Raw genomic sequence first — 16,728 nt, 5'->3', positions numbered from 1 at the left:
CCTATGAATTATGTGAAGACTAGGGCTGCAACTAACGATTAATTTCATTGTCGATTAATCTGTTGATTATTTGTTTGGTCTATAAAATGTCAGAAAATGCTGAAAGACCCAAGATGACATCCTCAAAATCTTGTTTTGTCCACAACTCAAAGATATTTAGTTTACTGTTATAGAGGAGTAAAGAAACGTTAACCAAATAAAGACAATATTCACATTTAAGAAGCTGCAATCAGAGAATTTTTACTTTTTTTTTTTTACTGATGAATCGATTATCAAAATAGTTGGCGATTAATTTAATAGTTGACAACTAATCAATTAATTGATTCATCGATTAATCATTGCAGCGCTAGTGCAGACAAATATGATGACTTAGAAATAGTAGCTAAGTAATTAATTAACTTATCCTTATCAATCTTATCTTCATCGATGACCTCACAGCTGGTTCTGTTAATTATATCTAGGTAATTATGGCCGGACATGCAGCAGCTCAGTTGTCTCTTCTTATTGTGTAACCCTGTCTGTGTTGCTGATGATGTTCCCGTTCTCTCTGTATTCTCATGAAAACTCTCCCAGTGGAGAAGGTGGCGGTGCTGTGTCGGTTCCTGGACATGGGTGCGGTGATGAAAAACCACTTGCTGAAGTATTCCCTGGCCCACGCTTTCTGCTGCTTCCTGGCCTCCGTGGAGGACGTCAACCCAGCTGTGGCCACCCGGGCCAGACAGCTGCTGGACACCATCAAGAGGCCGGCCCTGCAGGTTGTCCAATGCTTATTGGACTTCAACGTGTGTTCATGTAGCTGCATATATTCACGTCCCTGCTGTGTATTTACATGTGTGTGTTGTTTATGATACAGGGGTTATGCCAGTGCCTGGATTTCCAGTTCGACACTGTTGTGAGGGACCGGCCCATCATCCTCAGCAAGCTCCTGCTGCTGCACTTCCTGAAGAAAGACATTCCCGCGCTGAGCTGGGAGTTCTTTGTCAACCGCTTTGAAACATTATCTCTGGAGGCTCAGTTACACCTGGACTGCAACAAGGAGTTCCCTTTCCCTACTAGTACGTAGCTGCTATGTCCCCATTCAGAGCTTTTACAGCTGCTCCCGTCTACTCTGCACATTTCTTTCTTTCTTTCAAAGGTCTTTTCTATTAATTGTGAATAATCAATAGAACAGTCACTATACAAGGAAAGTTAATTGTTGTTTTTCTGAACAACACTCACCTGTCACACAACACATCAATCAATCATACCTGACAACAACATACACACAGACAGCCACAGCTGGCCACAAAGGACCTAGCTGATTCTCAATCATGGATATATAAAATTCAAATTGTAGAGAATACAACACAGGGAGAGTATCCACAAATAAGTCATGAAATAAGAATAATAAGAAGAGAAAATAAAAATAAAAAACATTTAAAATATATATATATATACCTACATACACACACATATACACATATATACATGTACACACAAATATACATACATACATATGTATATATATACATACACACACACATATATATATATATATATATATATACATACACATACATATACATACATACACATACTAATACACATACATACATACACACATACAGTACATATACATAAAAATAGAAAAAAATAATAATACAAATAATAATGAATAAATAAATAAAATAAAATTTAAAAAAGGAAAAAGAAGATACTACTACTGGCTACTCAGAGATTACTGTAGTGGGTTTCTCAAAAAATGACAAAAAGGGGCCCCATACTTTGTAAAATGTACTCTCTGTTCCCCCGGGTGGTATAACGAATTTTCTCTAAATTCTCTGCACATTTCTTAACAGACTGTTTACTGCAACATAAAGATCACAGCCTAATAGTGCTCCAAATTATAATCTTTCTTCTGACAGCCATCACAGCCGTGCGAACCAACGTAGCCAACCTCAGTGATGCAGCGATGTGGAAGATACGACGCGCCCGCTTTGCCAGGAATCGGCTGAAGAGTGTGCGTTCCCTCCGTGACAGTGTGACGGGAGGGCCACCAGAGTCTAAACGGGCGTTTTCACTCCCTGAGACACACGGCAACCGAATTCGTGAGTAGCAGCCAATCAGCCTGTCTGTCAGTTTGAATCTGAACCTGTATCACTTTCATTCAGTCTGTGGTCGAACAGTGTTTGCAAATACCTTTTGAGACTTCAAGTGCCTCATAGGTGCTGTGTCCGACTTGAAATTACAGATACAATCCACGACTGCATCTTTAAAGGTGCTATTGATAACATTCAACCACTAGATGGCGTATTCTCCCTCCCCTGTTTCATTGCATTTACTTCACAACAAGTCATTGTCAGGCACTTACCGTCAATTTCAGCCATTTATCCATTTTTTCCACACTAACTGACGACCCAGAGATACCACGTGATACCAACGTTGCTTTACTATTGGCTAACAAGCCTTATCTTCCACAGAGATAAACAAAACATTAATTTTGGACCCACCAAAATGTTTTAAAATTATTATTTCACAATCAAAACATTTTTCAGGAAAAGCCATACTTTTATTATAGCACCTGGCCTGTCACTGTCTGCCATGTCCTAATGTGGTGATGACGGCCCATTTCCTATTCCTCGTGGGTGAAACCAAATGCTTTTTTAATTGCAAATACTATTTGACCAAAGCTGACCCATTTTCCTAATGTTTCTCTCCTCACTGGTTTGTTCCCAACGTTCATCACACTTGAATGTCTAAATACTGCTTTGTTGAATAAAGGAGGAACTCCCAACCATTAGCCCTAATTCTTGATAACACTTGGATTTTATACTGTTTTGAGGCCATATAGTGTGTTTGTATGTGTTTGTGTGTGTGTTTGTGCGTGCACATGTGTTGGGTGCCGATGAAGCTCAGACATGTCCTGTACTACCTCCCCTGTACACTCTCCTAAATTGTGTTCTTCGTATGTGGTTTTTAGCTCTAAGGCTTACGAGGCAAGAGCACTCTGCCCCGACACTGGGAGATATGATAGAGAAAGTCCTGCCAGGTAAATAACAACCTAAATTTGAAACATTAGTCTTCATAACCACACCACATTGGAGGAAAATGCATTATCAATAAAGCTAAAGTGAAATCATGACAGAAATTATGAAAAAGCAATGTTTGCTCTACGGTGACAGTCATTGTTTTTTCCTGCTTGCACTAATTCTGACACGGGCTACATACAGTACATACAATTGACTTGACACTGAAAAGAGTGAAAAGCAACACTCTTGCTAACAGCTAGCTGTTCATTTATTTTGTGTGTTTACCCCGTTTACATATGGTGGACAGTTGACTACCCCCACCTCTGTGTTGTTACCCTCCTGGTCCTGCACCCTTCCCTCTACCCACCCACTCCTCTATCTGCAGCAAGTGTCCTCCCGCACTTTAACCCTGACGCTTCAGCCCCTCTTGTAGGCCAGACCCCGTCTCCCGAGGACGACTCCGTCATCAAAGACCTGCTTCCCGAGGACGCCGGCATCGATCACCAGACGGTTCACCAGCTCATCATGGTGCTCATGAAGTTTATGGCCAAAGACAAGAGCAGCGCCGAGGCCGACATTGGCAGCGCCAAGGCTTTCAACACGGTGAAGCGTCACCTGTACGTGCTGCTGGGCTATGACCAACAGGAGGGCTGCTTCATGATTGCACCTCAGAAGATGCGCACCTCTACCTGCTTCAACGGCTTCATCGCCGGCATCGCACAAGTGACTGACATATAATCTATTATCAGCTTTTGTGGTATTCTGTTACTGCAGCTAGAGAGATTAAATGGTATATTGAGTTGCACATTGTGAAGAACAAATGAACTGTTGTTTCTTCCAGGTGATGGACTACAATATTGGTTTGGGGAAGCAGCTGCTCCCTCTGGTGGTCCAGGTGTTGAAGTACTGCACGTGTCCCCAGCTGAGACACTATTTCCAGCAGCCGCCTCGATGCTCCCTCTGGGCTTTGAAGCCACACATCAGACAGATGTGGCTCAAAGCCCTGCTAGTTATCCTCTATAAGGTACTCTTCGTATTACTGTGTGTTAGTGGGATTTCATTGCATGGTGATTGCTGAATCAAATATTTTCTTTATAACGTATGATATACAGTGTGTATTACAAAGAGAATGGCATAAGCTCATTATATTTTTTCTATGCACCACAGTACCCTTACAGAGACATGGATAAGAGTAAAGTGGTCCTCCATCTGATCCACATCACCATCAACACACTGAATGCCCAGTATCACAGCTGTCGTCCTCACGCTACAGCAGGACCGCTCTACAGCGACAACTCCAACATGAGCCGCTACAGCGAGAAAGAAAAAGGTGAAGCAAAATAAAGGATGTTGTTTATCTCAACACCAGACTACTAGGATACCATTCATGACACCCAAATTAGGACATTTTAGAAGAAAAAACATTGCTTTACCATGTAGATTATAATGGCAAGTGAATGTCTCTTTCTATGAGTATTTGTTTGTCTCTTAAACACAGTACTGATATTATTTTTTTTCTCCATCTTAGAAGAAGACAGTGTATTCGATGAGTCAGACGTCCATGACACGCCGACTGGTGCTGCTAACAAGGAGTCACAGACCTTCTTTGCGCGCCTGAAGAGGATCGGTGGCAGCAAGTCTGTGAAGTACCAGCCGGTAGAGCTGAATGCCAAGAAAAGTAAGAAGCAGAGGCTCTCAGAGTCAAACATAGTATAACAGCAGAACATATTTTATTGAGATTGCAGGAGGGTCTCGCTTTCACAGGGATAAAGCCTCATTTTTCTTCTGTGTATCAGGTGAAATTGAGCTGTCAGAGTACCGTGAAGCCAGCGCCCTTCAGGACAGCATCCTGCACTGTGTGAGGGAGGAGAGCACCAGGAAGAAGCGGCTGCAGGCCATGCACAAGCAGAAGTCTCTGGACATTTCCAACACTGACTCCATCCTCTTCAATCTGGACGAACACCGACGTAAATCCTGCATTGATCGCTGTGACATGCAGGCGAACCCTGTGGTCCCGCCCCCATCCTCATCCACGTCCCACGGCAGGCGTCACGGCAAAGGATCATCCGATGACTCTTCGGTTCGGGTGGAGGGCAGTGACGCCGTGGACCGGCGAGGCTCCAAGCCTGTCATCCCAGAGGTCCGCCTCAGCTGCATGGAGACCTTTGACGACAAGTTGGACCTGAGCTCGCTAGGAGGATCAGCTCAGGGAAAGGAGGACCAAGACCTCATCGACCTCTCCTCTGACTGCACCTCCATTCCAGAAAAACACTCGCTGCTCTCCATGTCCGACAGCGACTCCTTGGTGTTTGAACCGTTGCCTCCTCTGAGAATCGTAGAGAGCGACGAGGAGTTTGACCTTACATCCCTCATAGCCTCCAAGTTCAACGGGAGTCCAAAGTTCTCTGTTTCCCCTGCTAGCAGCAAGACTTTGCGACTGCCTCCTGTGGTTCAGGTGAGTGTAGAGGACTGTTCTAGTGACAAAAAGACCACAGACTTGCTGGTGGGAGAGGGAGGCTCAGAGCAATCGTTTGTGGTAAGGAGGCCAAGCCGCGTGACTGCCAGCGCCTCTCTGGATTTTCCTGACCGACTGGAAAATGTCTGCCATGAAAGCCCCATGACCCTGAAGCAGAAGAGAGACCTGCTGAGGAAGACGCCGCATGTCCCCGACAACTCGCTAGACGACATGTGTGACGAGTTAAAGGCCGGGATGGCACCAGGGACAAGTCCGTCTGGTAGGACCATCTTCTTGGACATCCCAGAAGATAAAGCAGAGCCTCTTTCCTCACCAGAGAAAAGCAAGAGTGACAGCAACGACGAAGAAGAGGATGGGGATGATGAAGAAGACGACGACATGGGTGATGAGGCGGACAGCGACCAAAAACCTGACAATGCGGACGAAATTGAGGACGATGAGGCCGAGTTTAAAATCCAGATTGTTCCCCGACAACGGAAGGAGAGGAAGATAGCTGTCAGTGCCATCCAGAGGGAATACCTGGACATCACCTTCAACATGTTCGACAAACTGGCTGGCGAGCAGCCCGCAGAAACCGGTAAGAAGGAAGGATGGATGAAGATAATTCCTACTTTACCAGTGCGCTGGTCAGGTGCTGTGTAATTTGTTTCAAAATGATTTTTTAAGGTGATGTCTGAGGTGAAGATTTGAGGAGGCTTATCCAATACTAGGGCTGCCCTCGACCAAAGAATTTCTTAGTCGACTATTTTGTCGACTAATCGATTAGTTGATTTAATCGACAGATCTGTGGAACTGAGTTTCATAACAAAGAATCACACAAATACACCACTTTAAATCTTGTGTTTACCAGAGATGTGCTCATAAGTTTCTTGGAAATAAGTAATTGAAAAATGATGAATCGACTAATCGAAGAGTGGGCAGCCCTATCCAATACCTTTTAAAAGAACAATAATCACTTTTTGCAATGGTGTGGTAGAAAGTCTGTATTACAACCATTTAAACTACAATAATTTTAACTAAACTTAAAGGACCATACCAGTGGGTTGTTTTTGGTTGTTTTTTAAGTTTTAACCCATTTAGTACAAATCATCTATACTTTAAGTCACAACCAATTTGCAAACTATGCCGATGTGTTTTAGAATTACTTTTCATAGTTAGAGGCACCCAGTGGTTTCCATTTCTTTACAATATGAAAATCAATTAGCAGACTTAAAACTTGTGTTAAATCACTTACAGATCACTTCATGGCATCGCTCCATAGCATTGACCTCATAGTTTATGTTCCTAACAGGTCACTGTTAGCCTGCAGTGATGTTGCATTTAGTTCCTTAGTTTCGGTCTCCCTGTAGATCTGAGAATGTGCCCCTCACTTACAACTTTCAAAAGAAAACTCATCTTTTTAAACTTGCTTTTACCAAGAAACATTTACTATATTGAACCTCGCTCACAGTATGAATTATCATTTATGTATTATTATTTTTATTATTTCTTTGATTTGTCCCTTTGGAATGAAAAACCTTTCTGCTGTGTTTTTACGGTTCCCATTTATTGTGTGCTCTATAAATAAGATTTATTACTATCATCAAAGTGACATTATCAGTGTGAGGTAATACAGTGCAGACTCGTCAATCTGCACTTTAATTGCATTACCTCATAATGATACAGGCTTAATGTTCAAGCAGAGTCTACTGATAGATTTTCACACAAATTAAATGGAAGCCAATGGTAAGTTGGCATGCTGGGAAAAATGTACTCAAAAATATAAATGTGATAGTATGCATTCAGCAGCAAAAATGAAAAGGATACATGATTTGTAGTGAATATTGCCAACACATGGGTTTGCTCCTTTAAGTTTTCAGAATATAAGTGTACTTGGAAACATGTGTAAGCTGCCTCAAATCTGTATTTAACTAAATACTCCAGCTGTGTGATGTCCTGTGGTGTGTTTCTATGCATGTGTTCGTTCTTCCTTTCCTTTCATACTAACACTTTAGAGGTTTTTCAGCACACATCAGAAGCTGTGAAACTATATAATTTGACTTAACAAAAAAATGAAGTAGAAGAGCAAGACCAACAATCAAACTGCAAACAGATTCTCTAAATCTGACACAAAACACTAAACCGTTATTAAATTAGTACTAAATCAACTTTAACAATCTCCTAATGGTAGCAAAAGTAGTGCTTATTACTACTGAATGTCCATATTTTAACAGTTTTTATTGGCATAAAACGGCATGTATTGTGATGCCAATGCCCCGCCCATTATTTACCCATATTGCCTTGCAGATCACAAAGTTCTGTCTACATTGGAAAAGCCACGAGAATCTGCCTCAGCCCCAACGCTTGAAGCTGCTATGCCTGAAACAAGCCACCGCTCTTCAGTATCAAGTAGGAGCCAAATACTTTGCTTCTTAGTCTCCTTATAAACCTCGATAAATCTGACTGTTGTGGTATCATAAAGTCATTCAAATTCCTGAGAAAACGTTTTATAAAATTCTTTTTCAAATTACTTTCACTCTAAATATTATTATACTCAAACAGTCAGCTAAATGCTTGACTTAATTTTGTCCTTATGAAATAAAAACAATCACATGGATTGTCTCTTTTCATGTGTGTCTTACCTATTTCCATGTAACCACACACACTTGTTGGTATTGCTGGATCGGCCTTAGCAGGTGCTTCACCCCAGGTGTCGTTTTCTGTGTCTGACCTTTAGCTCAGTACCGTCAGGTGAAGCGAGGCTCTCTGGGAGCTCTGACCATGAGCCAGCTAATGAAGAGACAGCTGGAGCACCAATCCAGTGCGCCACACAACATCAACACCTGGGACACGGGTCAGTCAATCTAGACTTTTATCCATCCCATAATGACCCCTTGAGGAGATATATGGACATACAGTAGTAACACATGTAAGAAAACAAAAGAAATAGAAATAAAGTAAACCGACGTTTCAACATCTGAAGCTGAATCGTATCAAAAGCCTTCTGTTCTTTTATTTAATCACTGATATTCTTCTTTTGTAGGTCCCACAAAGACCAGTCTGCTCTCTGCGCCGAGCACAGTCAGCATGTTTGTCCCTGTGCCTGAAGAGTTCATTGATGAGCAGCCTACCACAATGTCTGACAGGTGAGTGAATCCATCAGCAGCTATATATGAAACAGATCATCTTAAAGGGATAGTTCTGGTGTTTTGAAGTGGGGATGTATGAGGTACTTATCCATAGTCAGTGTATTACAGTAGATGGCAGTCGGCACGCCCCTAGCTTGGAGAAGCAGACAGGATGCCGCAACAAAATGTATTTTAGCCACCTAAAAGAAAGGCCCACCTAAAAAAATCAATATCAGTTTAAGTGTACGCTATATTTAGAATATATTCACCGCTTTAGCTTGCCGTGAGACAGCTATACAGTCTTTGTTTATGATGGGGAACTGAAGCAGTCCTATTCTCTCGTCAAAGTAACCAGACTCCATTGAAAAAAAAACTTAATTTTACCTCACAGAACATGGGAGTTACTGGTCAACCGCTACCTCGATTGGTTAGTTTGTTTGTGTTATTGTGTGACTTTGGTTAGTTCAGATTCACCAAAGTTACACAATAGCACAAACAAACTAACCGATCGAGGCAGCCGTAGACCAGCAACCCCCGTGTTCTGCAAGGTAAAATTACTGTTTTTTTCAGTGGAGTCTGGTGGCATTGGCGAGAGCATAGATGGATACAACGGCTTCAGTTTCCCGTCGGAAAGGGCTTTCTGACGTCAAGGTAAAGCAGTGAAAATATTCTAAATATAGCGTACATTGGAACTGATATTGTTTCTTTTAGGTGGGCCTTTCATTTAGGTGGCTAAAATACGTTTAGTTGCCGGCCCCGTCCACAGCAGTACATTACTTTGTTCCCGTGCGGTAACTCCTGTCTGCTTCTCCAAGCTGGGGGCGTGCGGATCGTCATCTACTGTAGGTAATACACTGACTATGGATAAGTACCTCATACAACCCCACTTCAAAACACCCAAACTATCCCTTTAATGCTTAAACTGGCCTGGTTTATTTCTACGCGATGTCCCAGGTGTCGGGACTGTGCAGCCGTGCTGGAGGAATACGACGAGGAGACTCTCGGCCTTGCAGTGGTCGTTCTCTCCATGTTCATCCACCTCAGCCCTGATTTGGCTGCGCCGATGCTTCTCGACATCATGCAGTCTGTGGGCAGGTACAGCCGCTCCTGCAAACTACATCCACACAGCACTTCACCGTTAAATGAAGTTTCATAACTCACCCTCAGAGCTCATGCATAATTCATCCCGAGTCCTAATCCACTGCTTTAACGTCTTTCAGGTTGGCATCTAGTGCCAATTTCTCCGGACAAGCTGAGAGGTATGAGACATTAAAGCTGTCACACCAGTGTTCACTGTGCTTATGGCTGAGTTTAATAATAAAGGTGAAGTGTGACTGCTTGTCCAAACACAGCCTTTCTCCCTGTGATGTTTTGCAGTATGTTGATCCCAGGGAATGTAGCAGGTGTAGCCAAGCAGTTCCTCCGCTGTGTGTTTCACCAGCTGGCCCCAAATGGCATCTTGCCCCAACTCTTCCAGAGTAACATCAAAGGTCTGCTCACACTACTACTAAACCTGCACTATTTCTATAGAGACTTACAGCATGTCTTAGCTGCGTGTTTTGACCTTGTTGCACTACATTTTATAACCTATAGTAGATGCATATTTCACTGCTTTGCTTTACATATTTATTTGAATGTATCTATTTTTTACATAATGATAAGACTAACTTAATAGCTTCCCACTGGACATACTTTATTCTTTGTATGTTTATCTTTCTTCTTTTGCAGATGGAAGTTTTCTGCGAACACTTGCGTCTTCCCTGATAGATTTTAATGAATTGAGTTCTGTTGCTGCCCTCAACATGCTGCTCGAGGTGGGATTTCTTTTCTTCATGCAGTTGTGTTGAGTCATTTAACCAGCAGGAGGAGCTCTTGTCAAAGCAAAAGCTTTTGTGGCTACAGCTACATGAACAGCATAAGCCCATCTAAAACAACAAATCATCGGGGCATCCAAGAAAACCTGCCTTACTCTGCACCACTGTACCAGTTTATTGTAACTGTTAAAGCTAAATAAATGACACAGATAAGAACCCATTGATGCATGAGCTCATCCAAGTGGTCATCTGTGCCTCAGTGGCCTAAATCCCCCGCTCTCGTCATGAGCATTGTGATTGATCAGGACTGAATGATCAGTTAAATGGAAATATCTTCGCTTATAGAATTTCCTTATATAACCCTGTTATGGTTTATGCCTCTGTGCCCTCCAGGGCTTGAACAACAAGAAGAGTCTGCCAGCAGGGGGCACAATGCTGCACTGCCTGGACAACATTGCCACCTTCATGGAGGCTCTCCCAATGGACTCTCCTAGCAACCTGTGGACAACCATCTGCAACCAGTTCCAGACCTTCCTCACAAAACTGCCCTCTGTGCTTCCTCTGAAGGTAGATATCGACTCTTCCGTTCACTTAGTCATGGTCTGATATGGTCTAATGCGATTATGGCTGGAGGAAAAAGCATCTAGCAGTGCCCTTGTCAGGTTCAATAGGACAGATGTAATTGATTTGACTCTGACGCTTTTGACCTTGGAGGTCAAATTAGTGTACTCTAATCGATTTATCACTGCAGATAAAATTTAAAGTCCGGGAATATTGCTATACACCATGCACCATTAAAACCTACTGAATGTCAAGATCTTTCAACTGTTTTTTGCAATCTGTGTGTCTCATTAGTGTCCCATGGATTCCAGTTTGAGGATAATCATTTGTCTACTGAAAATCCCAACAACAAATGCAACCCGGGTAAGAACAGAGCAGAATTTTACTTTCTAATACGTCCAAATTCTGTCCTTTAATATCTAACCTTTTCTCTTCTTCTCCCACCCTACAGAGCCTCCTGGAGCCGTTCTCCAAGCTGCTGAGCTTTGTCATCCAGTATGGCATGTTCAGTCTCTCCTACCTCGTAGAACTGTGTGGACTGTGTTACAAAGGCTTCAACAAGGTACTCTTGAGTGTGTTTACATATCATCTTTTTGTGTAAATAGATATGTAGGAATAAAGCCTGTGTTGACATCCAGTATGTATGCGGTCTTGAAAGAGTTAAACCTTTTAAACTAATCTGCAGTGTTAAAAACGTTGAGCTCTTGTTCGCCGGTCTTTCCCTCATCACTCTTTTGGTGCTACACCTACTTCCCAGACTCTCCAGTCAGCCAGAAATGTGGCCATGTGTCAAAGATGATTAAGTAGGCAATCAGCTAGTATTGATTAACATGATTAGTTGGTGTGCTCGGGCCGACGGTGTGTTTCTGAGTGGCTGTCTCAGACAGAGATGGAGCCAGGGCTGTCTGCACTGTTGGGCCAGATGGATCCTCGGTCCTCCACCACTGTCAGCGCTGCATGCTTTATGTCTCCTGCAGTATTGATTTTCTACACCCTCTTTAGTTCCTCACTCGTATAATATCCGCTTTTCAAAACCCGGAGTCACTGTGAGCAATTGCTTTTGGAACCTCTCCTGTGCAGTTGTTTTATGGAGAGGTGAGGCTTCTGGGGAGCGCGGTTCAGTTATCTTTGGAGGTCAGGTTTTAAGGACACAAAGTCAGGTTCTCTAGACCTACTAAAGTTTGTCACACCATGCACCATTTGTCACAGCCGCACTGCACTATACGCCGAATGCGACTGGGCCCTCTAGCATAAGAACAGCCTATGATTTGCTATTTACCAAACGGACATGCTCCATTAACTTTTAATTATGAGAGTGCCGCGTACAGGTATGCGCATTAACAAGCCACACAGTGAGAGTCGGAAGCATCTTTGCATTCTGTAAGAGCGGAGGAGCATGTGCCCGCGCCTAACATAAGCAAACATGACTGCATAGAGAAAGAGAGAGGCAAAGTGGAAGCCAGAAGATGACAGTGTGGTTTGTAAACAGGCAGCTGGGCTTTGTGTGGAAGGGATGAACAAAGAGAGCAGCCTGTCCTCAGGGAGGGAGAAGGCAGCCTGACAGCCTCATCTGAGCTGCCTGGGACTCTGGGAGGAGAGATCTGGACTGGCCTAAATCTACTCCTCAGCTTCACTATTCTCTGTCTATTCTCTGTCTCCCTGCCTCGCCTCCCTCCCCTCTCGCTGCCTGTCCTTCCCCCTCTATTCAGGCTACAGAGTTTATGCTCTCCTCGCAGCATGAGTAAGGGAGAGTGATAATAGAAAAAGGCAGTCTTGCTGCATCAGTACATTTACTCCACTCTCTCTATCTCCTCGCATCCAGGAGAGAGATAAGTTCTACATGTCCCGCATTGTGGTGATGGAGCTTCTGCAGGCTCTCAAGTTCAAGTCTCCTCTGCCTGACACAAACTTGTTACTGCTGGTCCAGGTAAAAAAAACAACATTGTTTTCTTGTTTACAAGAACCAAATAAATCACAGTGTTTCATCCTGAATACAAATCTAAAACCTGCTGTGGGATTTCTCAGTTTGTTTGTGCAGATATCGGTACACGGCTAGCAGAATCCACCATCATCCAAAAGCACATGATCTTAACGCTGCCGGGGGTAAGACTGTAGTCGATGTGTGTTCGGATCTTATTAGAATCAGCCTCATAAAACAGCAGGAAATAGCGATAGACCCCACTGTGATTCCTCCTAAAGGATAAACTGTTTTTCTTCTCCACAGTGCACAACAGCAGCCATGGAGTGCATGAGACAATACATAAGCGAACTCCTGGACTTCATTGCAGATATGCACACGCTAACCAAACTGAAAGTAAGTCTTGCCACTACACACGTATTATCTTATCTAGGACTGTCAATCAATTAAAATATTTAATCATGATTAATTGCAAATTAATTGCAAATTTTGTATCTGTTCAAAATGTACCTTAAAGGGAGATTTGTCAAGTATTTAATACTCTTATCAACATGGGAGTGGGCAAATATGCTGCTTTATGCAAATGTATGTATATATTTTTTATTAGAAATCAATTACCAACACAAAACAATGACAAATGTCCAGAAACCCTCACAGGTACTGCATTTAGCTTAAAAAATATGCTCAATTCATAACATGGCAAACTGAAGCCCAACAGGCAACAACAGCTGTCAGTGTGTCAGTGTGCTGACTTGACTATGACTTGCCCCAAACTGCATGTGATTATCATAAAGTGGGCATGTCTGTAAAGGGGAGACTCGTGGGTACCCATAGAACCCATTTTCATTCACATATCTGGAGGTCAGAGGTCTTTGAAAATGGCCATGCCAGTTTTTCCTCGCCAAAATGTAACAGAAATTTGGAGCGTTATTTAGCCTCCTTCTCGACAAGCTAGTATGACATTTTCAGTTCGCTACAACCTAAAAATCACAAGTTGCGTTAATGCGTTAAAGAAATTCGTGGCGTTAAAACAAATTTGCTTTAACATGTTATCGGGTTAACTTTGGCAGCCCTAATCTTATCATATGTAGAGTTTTTTCTTCATATTATGCCTATTATCCAGCCTTATCTTTTCCTTACTCCAAATCTGTTACTCAGAGCCATATGAAGGCTTGCTGTCAGCCGCTGCATGAGGACACTTTCGGGGGGAACCTAAAAGTGGGCTTGGCACAGGTCGCCGCCATGGAGATCAGCAAAGGCAATCACCGTGACAACAAAGCTGTGGTCCGTTATCTTCCCTGGCTTTATCATCCGCCATCCACCATGCAACAAGGGTAAGAATGACAAAAATACAGACGTCAGTCCACCCAAATTACATAAAAACGTCTTTCCTCATACATCTCTAGCGATATCTACCTTTATTCGTCCAGCTTGTGAGAAAAATGAGCAAAAGAAAAAACTGTTGACAGTGTTTTGATGTGAGGACAGAAATCTCAAAACCTGGGAAACAAATCTCCATGAGTAGATACCACCAGAGATAATGCATGATGTTTTAATGCAATTTGGGCGAACCAACACAAATGTTAGCAAGGCTAACTGATGGTGAAACATTGGGAAGTATGAGAATAAAACTGTATAGAATATACTGTGGGCTGATTTGTGAAACTGTTTTTTCTCTGCAGGCCAAAAGAATTCATCGAATGTGTGTCCCACATTCGTCAGCTGTCCTGGCTACTTTTGGGCTCCCTGACACACTGCGCCCTGCACCAGGGCTCCACCTCCTGTATGCCCATCCCTCTAGACGCTGGCTCCCACATCGCAGATCATCTTATAGTCATCCTCATCGGTTTCCCAGAACAGTCGAAGGTCTGGCAGAAACAAATCCCTTCTAATGACCCCACCCAGGTTTTGTTAATACGATCTATAACCACCTCACTGGCCCTTTTCTGTTTTGGTCTTGATCTCTGTCTCCAGACGTCGGTGCTGCACATGTGCTCTCTGTTCCACGCCTTCATGTTCGCCCAGCTGTGGACCATCTACTGCGAGCAGGCAGCCGCTGCTCCGTCCCTGCAGAACCAGAACCAGACAGAGTTTTCCTCCAACGCCATCCTCACTGGCCTGGAGTTCTGGAGTCGGGTTACACCCAGCATCCTGCAGCTCATGGCACACAATAAAGTGGTGAGTGGTCTGCCTATAGCTAGGAATAAGGTGGATATATGGTGTGCTTGTGTTGAGTTTCAACTTCTGGATAATTCCTGTTTCATATATAATGAGGAGACCAACTATGTGAGAGAAAATCACAGTTTTGATTGATTTTTTTCAGATGGTAGAGATGGTGTGTCTTCATGTCATTAGTTTGATGGAAGCCCTGCAGGAGTGCAACTCGACCATCTTTGTCAAGGTTTGCTATTACTTTATTTTTCAACATGGTTAATATATGATCACCTTAACACGTGACCTAATACTCATTCTTTCTTATAGCTAATCCCTATGTGGCTACCCATGATTCAGTCAAACCTTAAGGTAAGGCTTTTAAAAAAAACATTGATTTGCGAGTAACTATTGACTCTTTAAGTGATTTCAGACTAAAACGTTGTCATCTTCCCTTCCTTCCTTCATCAGCATCTGTCTGCGGGGCTGCAGCTGCGTCTCCAGGCCATCCAGAACCGCGTGAACCACCAGTGTCTGCAGGGCCAGGCGTCCGGCGCCCCTCCGTTTGCTCTGCGGAAATGGCTGCAGTGCACCCAGTTCAAGATGGCTCAGGTGGAGATCCAGTCGTCTGAGGCTGCCTCACAGTTCTACCCCATGTGACCTGCTCTGTGGTCGCCTCTGGTCCAGTTTGGGTCCTTAGACCTGCATGCATCCTCTCTGGCTGAACCCTCTGACCAAAAAATGACTGTAAAATGATGCTGTGTGGGATTCATTTGGAGTGGATCCCCTTTAGTATACTACCTGTATATGTACAGTAAATCTATGCTATTTTCAAGTACTATCACTGGATAATTGAAGGTTTGGCCGGCTTGTGTGGGATAATTGTATCAGGTGCCTAACTGTTGTATACAACAGATTTGAAGAGTCAGTGTAGATGACTAAGAGAGTTTCTATAGACTCATGTTAGTAATAGTGAGGGTGTGAAAGCAAATGCTCGTTGAATCTTAGATACGCTCACTCTGTTATATTCATATTCTATCACTTTTTAAGTTGCTTGGCTGCAAGCTGGATAATAAAAGTATTTTCTAAAACGTTGAGAACACTTTTGTCATTTCACATGAATTGCCGCCCCCTTCAAAATTCAAATGTGACATTTACTGCCCTTTGATTTCCTGGCTGATGTGGAAAATGTCCAGTTTACCATAATGCAGATGGCGGAGCGATAAAATCAGCTCCGTTGTTTACTCCCCTGGATGAGAAACTGAGCCTCAGGTGTGTCCGGGAAAATGACATGACATGCATTACTCAGCCGCGGTCTGAGATCCTTGTCAGTCTGTCAGTCATGCTGCCTCTCGCCATCAGAGCTCGGATCGATCAGAGGCCAATCTGAGTCCCAGCAGCAGCTTTGTAACTCGATAAGGCGGAGCCAGACATTGGAGGCAAACAAGACTATTTTGGTTGTGCCCCCTCCCCGCCCAAAAGTGGAAAGCCCCCCCACTTCTCCATTCCCCCTCTTCATTGGCAGCAGCGAAACAGATTGGCCCACGCATATACCAAGCAAACACAATTACCTTTGGCCTAATGCGGTTTGTTGTGATTAAGCATTGTTGTGAGGTCTAACCGCATTACCACGAAGCTCTTGTCTGAGAATAACAGATGACATGACAGCAGGGCTAGAAAGCCGAACAGCACA

At 43.3% G+C, this 16,728-nt stretch overlaps 1 protein-coding gene across 11 annotated transcripts in view; it reads left to right on the top strand.

The window, feature by feature from the left end:
- Positions 1-16,132, top strand: part of LOC119474630 (protein unc-79 homolog) — a 37,633-nt gene extending 21,501 nt beyond the window's left edge. For 4 of the 11 annotated variants that reach the window (XM_037746767.1, XM_037746774.1, XM_037746776.1 and 1 more), the window contains 28 exons: positions 574-755; positions 854-1,055; positions 1,905-2,087; positions 2,960-3,028; positions 3,394-3,731; positions 3,850-4,032; positions 4,176-4,338; positions 4,537-4,686; positions 4,805-6,061; positions 7,771-7,872; positions 8,201-8,317; positions 8,507-8,609; positions 9,546-9,686; positions 9,812-9,850; positions 9,969-10,081; positions 10,320-10,405; positions 10,799-10,972; positions 11,261-11,329; positions 11,418-11,528; positions 12,789-12,893; positions 12,992-13,069; positions 13,191-13,280; positions 14,043-14,218; positions 14,567-14,750; positions 14,859-15,062; positions 15,208-15,285; positions 15,366-15,407; positions 15,507-15,695. In XM_037746767.1, coding sequence (XP_037602695.1) covers positions 574-755; positions 854-1,055; positions 1,905-2,087; positions 2,960-3,028; positions 3,394-3,731; positions 3,850-4,032; positions 4,176-4,338; positions 4,537-4,686; positions 4,805-6,061; positions 7,771-7,872; positions 8,201-8,317; positions 8,507-8,609; positions 9,546-9,686; positions 9,812-9,850; positions 9,969-10,081; positions 10,320-10,405; positions 10,799-10,972; positions 11,261-11,329; positions 11,418-11,528; positions 12,789-12,893; positions 12,992-13,069; positions 13,191-13,280; positions 14,043-14,218; positions 14,567-14,750; positions 14,859-15,062; positions 15,208-15,285; positions 15,366-15,407; positions 15,507-15,695 — 4,928 coding nt within the window. Of the gene's footprint in view, positions 1-573; positions 756-853; positions 1,056-1,904; positions 2,088-2,959; positions 3,029-3,393; positions 3,732-3,849; positions 4,033-4,175; positions 4,339-4,536; positions 4,687-4,804; positions 6,062-7,770; positions 7,873-8,200; positions 8,318-8,506; positions 8,610-9,545; positions 9,687-9,811; positions 9,851-9,968; positions 10,082-10,319; positions 10,406-10,798; positions 10,973-11,260; positions 11,330-11,417; positions 11,529-12,788; positions 12,894-12,991; positions 13,070-13,190; positions 13,281-14,042; positions 14,219-14,566; positions 14,751-14,858; positions 15,063-15,207; positions 15,286-15,365; positions 15,408-15,506 lie in introns of all 11 variants that reach the window. The other 7 variants (XM_037746766.1, XM_037746770.1, XM_037746768.1 and 4 more) reach the window with 7 other exon arrangements.
- The last annotated feature ends 596 nt before the right edge of the window (positions 16,133-16,728 follow it).

The sequence above is a fragment of the Sebastes umbrosus genome, chromosome 16, assembly GCF_015220745.1.
Source record: "Sebastes umbrosus isolate fSebUmb1 chromosome 16, fSebUmb1.pri, whole genome shotgun sequence".
NCBI classification, from domain to species: Eukaryota; Metazoa; Chordata; class Actinopteri; order Perciformes; family Sebastidae; genus Sebastes; species Sebastes umbrosus.
Note: the sequence above shows the minus strand (reverse complement) of the source record. Positions and strands in the feature narration are given on the sequence as shown.